Raw genomic sequence first — 4,410 nt, forward strand, 5'->3', positions numbered from 1 at the left:
AGAGTGGGGGATGATACGCACGGTAGTCTGCGGGGACAGAGAAGTAGGTCACACCACGCGTGCTTGGCTAGGGGGTGGGGCTGAAACAACAAGCGCTGCCATGCACACACACACACACACACACACACACACACACACACACACACACACACACACACACAGGTGCTCGCGCAGAGCACCCACCGCCGACAAGCGCGGCGCCAACACGAGAGTGAAAGAAATGGCCTGGCGTGGAGGTGAGGCTGCTCGTCACAGGTCGGTCAGCGAGACTCTCTTGCGGGGTTGAAAACTCTAAACGCGCCCGCGTGAAATGTGTTGTTACTGTTTGTTGGAGTTGTTGCAGTAGTTTGTACGTCTTACTGCCCGGATTACCTGTTGCCCTGCTGCTTGCGAGCCGCGGCGCCGGGCAGACGCACCAGCCCGCTGGGCGAGGCGGCCTCGGTGGGGAAGAAGGTGGCGCCGTAGAAGTCGAGCCCGTTCTGCAGCAGGATGTTGTACTCGTCGAGGTTGGCCAGGGTGACGCGGATGAGCGGCGGCGGCCCGGCCGAGCCCAGCTCCACCGTGGACCCGCTCACCGTCGAGCCGACGGCCTTCTCCACCGCCTTGGAGGACGCGGCAGCGCCGCCGCCGCCACCTGCAGGACACGCACGCCATCACGACGGGGTTTCAGCTACACCTGTTGGAGCGCGCGGCCGGGCGTCTCGCTCAACTGTGTTTTAATGTCCCAAGGATTTCTGCCCTACCCCTTTCCCCCTTTCCACACTCTCCCTCTCTTTCACCTCGCTCGCTGCGCTATGGGCGACTGGGAAAATTTGCATGCGGAAAATGAAATGAGAGGGCGGTTGGTGAGGTTCACCTGTAGCGTTTTAGGCGTTACTGCGCCAGAAGGGCGAGCCTCTTTTTATCTTTACTGTTTTTATTAATTAATCCGATAATCGGCCATTTAACGAATCCAAACAGTGATTACGGGATCGTTTCCTGTATTCTGTTCTTTTGGTGATGCAGGGAGTTCGGGCGTTGGAGGGGTACGGAATCTCGTTATTGTAACGACGGGCTTTCCAGTCGTCGTGGCAGCAGAGAGCGCGAGGTCAAATGGAAATGGGTTGCATAAACAGATTATTATTGAAGAAAAAATGAATGCTTACTTGAGTCCTTTTGCAGTGTGAGCTGCTGCGGCCCTCCCGTGCCCACCAGGCGGACCACTTCCACGACCGAATGGAATTTGTAGAGGGCGTGGCGAATGTCCTCCTCGGGCACTTCCTCCGGCACTTCCAGCACGAACACCGTGAACGTCTTCTGCGGCCGGCAGGGGATCGGGATCTGCGGGCAGCAGGGCATCGTGGTGCCGTGAGACGCGGCGTGGCCCGGCGGCCGGGGGCCGGGGCTAGGCGTTCAGGCAATCACCCGAGCGTATCGTGAATACTGCACTCGACCGCGGCCTGTCGACCCGCCCTGCCCGCCAGACACAGAGAGAGAGAGAGAGAGAGAGAGAGAGAGAGAGACTACGCCCTCGCCTCCCAGAGACGGCCACAATCGTCATAACGCTCAGGAAGGGCCGGGTCCCGCCCCATATCCGCTCAGCGCGAACCTGAAATCCGACCCACTGCGGATGCACTAAAACGACGTGATGGACTCCACCCCGCTTTGCTGCACGTACAAAAATATAAATATCGCTGTGACTCTTTCACGTTTTCATTTTATTTTGAGTGTAGTAGCTCTCTTTCCCTCAATGCAATCCCATCTGATTTGACAGGCTAGCTTTTACAACATCGATAACTCGTATTTAGTGAACTGAAAGCAAAACTCACAAAGTCGCACCGGTATCAGAACCATCACGTTTGATCGGATTATTTGCCCACTGACTACCACGGACGACGGTCGACATCGGTTCGGTTGCTTTACTCACTTTCTTGTAGAAGCGCGCCCCGGTCACTTTATGGAAGCCCTTCTTGAAGGTGGCCATGAAGTCCTCGGGGCGCGCGAACTTGAACAGGATCCCCGTGGCGGTCTTGGTGAGCGAGAAGGGCGCGTTGAAGTTCATCCTCTCGCAGATGGCGGACGCCTTCTCCAGACTCAGCTCGTGGCTGGGCGTGAGCAGGAAGGCCCCCTTGGCCAGGAAGTGCTCGGCGTCCGAGACCTCCGAGTCCGAGTCGATGTCCGAGGGCCCCGTCCTGATGCCGTCGCCAAACGAGTCCTGCTGGCAGAGCGGGGCTGCAGGACTCTCGAGGGGACGAGCGGGACAATTGGCCAGGGAAAAATATCGACGAGTTGCAAAACTAGGTCCGAGGGGAAGGTGAAGTCCCAAGTCCCTCGAGAGACACGGGTCTGTGCGTCGCGCTGCGTGTCGCGGCGGGCGTCACGCGGCGTCACTTCATTGTGGGTGATTAATTATTAGCTAAATGGAGTGCCTCGCCTCGGCCAAAGATTCCTTTTTTTGTCATCTCGTCCCCTCGCTTTGTTTTTGTCTCTTCCCTTGAGACAACGAGGCGAAGAGGGAAGGAAAAGAGGGACGCGGGAAATCATGACGCGAAGACGATTTTTATTCTCTGGGACGACAGAAAAATGAAGGAAAATCTTAAAACTCTGACAGGGCCGCAACCCTTTATAGCCACGCTCCCCTTCCCTCCGAGCCCCCTGGCACCAGCAGCTCCCCTTGGCACGGTTTGGAACGCCCCGTTCGCTCTCTATCCCTGCCTCCATCGCGCTCCCTTCATCTCGGCAGCGCTCTCTCTCTCTCTCTCTCTCTCTCTCTCTCTCTCTCTCTCTCTCTCTCTCTCTCTTCCCGCCCTACCCCTGCAATTACTGACATCATTACCATCCCATCAGATTCTCCAGACGGATGGGCGCCCCAGTAGGGAGGATTAGAAGGGGAGGCGTTGCTGTGGCCGCTGCTGGCTGGCGCGGCCGTTGTAGCGAGTATGAAAAATTCGGTCCGAGAGAGGGATCGTGAGCGTCGTGCTTTTAGGATTAGTCGCCGCCCGCTCCGCTCCTCACCTGGTGGTGCGACGGCTGCTGGTTGATCCGCATCATGGCTGACTTCCTGGACGGTTGGTGCGGCGGCGCTGGCGGCGCCCTGCGCATGGGGGGCTTCGAGGTCGGCTTGGTCGGTGGGGCGGTGGGCCGCTTCGCGGTGACGGGCAGCCTGCTCTTGGCCGGCGCGCTGTCTTGGACGCGGGGCTGCGGCGGCGGGGTCTTGTCGTTTGAGACCTGCTGGTCCGGGTCGGCGACAGTCGCAGCCGCCTGCTCCGTTTGCTCCTGGTCCTTGTCGGGGTCCGCCTGATCCGGCTCGTCCTCTGTGGGGATGTGGTTGTCCTTGACAGGGCCCTCGGTTTGTTGGTCGTCGTCGTCGGCGTCCTCGTCGTCGTCGTCAGGCAGGTCGGGCGGGCAGACCTGTGCCTCGATGTCCTCCTGCACGGCGTCGTGGACGGGGTCCTGGGTCACCTGCTGCTCGCGGCCGTCCTGGTCGGCGACTGGCTGCCGCTCCGCGCTGCTGCCTGGGGCGCCGCCTGCTTCCATTTTCTGAGTCGCCCACGCGCACCCGGGCAGCCCGCCGTCATCGGCCCTGTCACTGGGCACGGCCCCGCCGGGGCCTGCCGGGGCCCGCGTCCTTGGCGTCCCGGGAGTGTTTGGGTGGAGTTACAGATGGGCCTCCAGATTGGTTGGCACAAACGCGGTCCTAAGTCGCTCAGCTCGCAGGGCCCCCGCGGCCCCCGCGGCCTCCTTCCACTAGGGAACACTTACTTGCATTGTTTTGGAAGGAAGTCCCCTGGCGCGCCTCGCCTGCTACTCGCCCGCTCTCCCTCCCACTACCTATTCCCGGAGGAGGACCTCAGCCCATCTCCCCGTCTCTCCCCGTCTCTCTCTCTCTCTCTCTCTCTCTCTCTCTCTCTCTCTCTCTCTCTCCCACCTCTCTCCATGTTAGCCCCTTCCCCGTTCCCTCCCCGGCGTCGCATCTCATTCCATATCATGGCATAGCACCGCGTGGCGTGGCGCCACATAGCGCCGCTCCGCGCTGTTTAGTTCGCCCAGCTCGCTTGTTGAGCCTCGCCTCGCCCCGCCCTGCCCCGCCCCGCCCCGCCCCACCCCGCGTCACCCCGCCTCACCCCGTCACGCCCTGCTCCGCCTCACTACGCCCCGCCCCGCCCAGCCCTTCCTTGTCGCAACCCGATCGGATGGACCGCGGCCGCTAACTTCCCACAAGTAGAGATTTGACGGTACAATGATACATCCTAAAAAGTAATAAGAAGTGAAAAACCTGGAACCGATTTTTTTGTGGTTTCACGCAATATGTTAAGTAAATTTCAGACAGCGTCCAGAACATTATTTTTAGTTGGAAGCTTAGACGTCTCGAGGACGACGATTATACACCTGTCGGATTAAGTCACATGGTTTAGTTGAATCTCTCCTCTC

At 59.8% G+C, this 4,410-nt stretch overlaps 1 protein-coding gene across 5 annotated transcripts in view; it reads right to left on the reverse strand.

The window, feature by feature from the left end:
* LOC113204893 (uncharacterized) overlaps positions 1–3,601 on the reverse strand; it is an 8,603-nt gene extending 5,002 nt beyond the window's left edge. For 2 of the 5 annotated variants that reach the window (XM_052265914.1, XM_052265915.1), the window contains exons 1-4: positions 2,995–3,600; positions 1,907–2,194; positions 1,146–1,320; positions 373–634 (exon numbers count right to left, since the gene is read on the reverse strand). In XM_052265914.1, the coding sequence (XP_052121874.1) occupies positions 373–634; positions 1,146–1,320; positions 1,907–2,194; positions 2,995–3,516 (1,247 nt within the window). In that variant the 5' untranslated portion in view covers positions 3,517–3,600. Of the gene's footprint in view, positions 1–372; positions 635–1,145; positions 1,321–1,906; positions 2,195–2,994 lie in introns of all 5 variants that reach the window. The other 3 variants (XM_052265913.1, XM_052265912.1, XM_052265916.1) reach the window with 3 other exon arrangements.
* Between the last annotated feature and the right edge of the window lie 809 nt (positions 3,602–4,410).

The sequence above is a fragment of the Frankliniella occidentalis genome, unplaced genomic scaffold, assembly GCF_000697945.3.
Source record: "Frankliniella occidentalis isolate FOCC.00 unplaced genomic scaffold, Focc_3.1 Scaffold32, whole genome shotgun sequence".
Taxonomy (NCBI): Eukaryota; Metazoa; Arthropoda; class Insecta; order Thysanoptera; family Thripidae; genus Frankliniella; species Frankliniella occidentalis.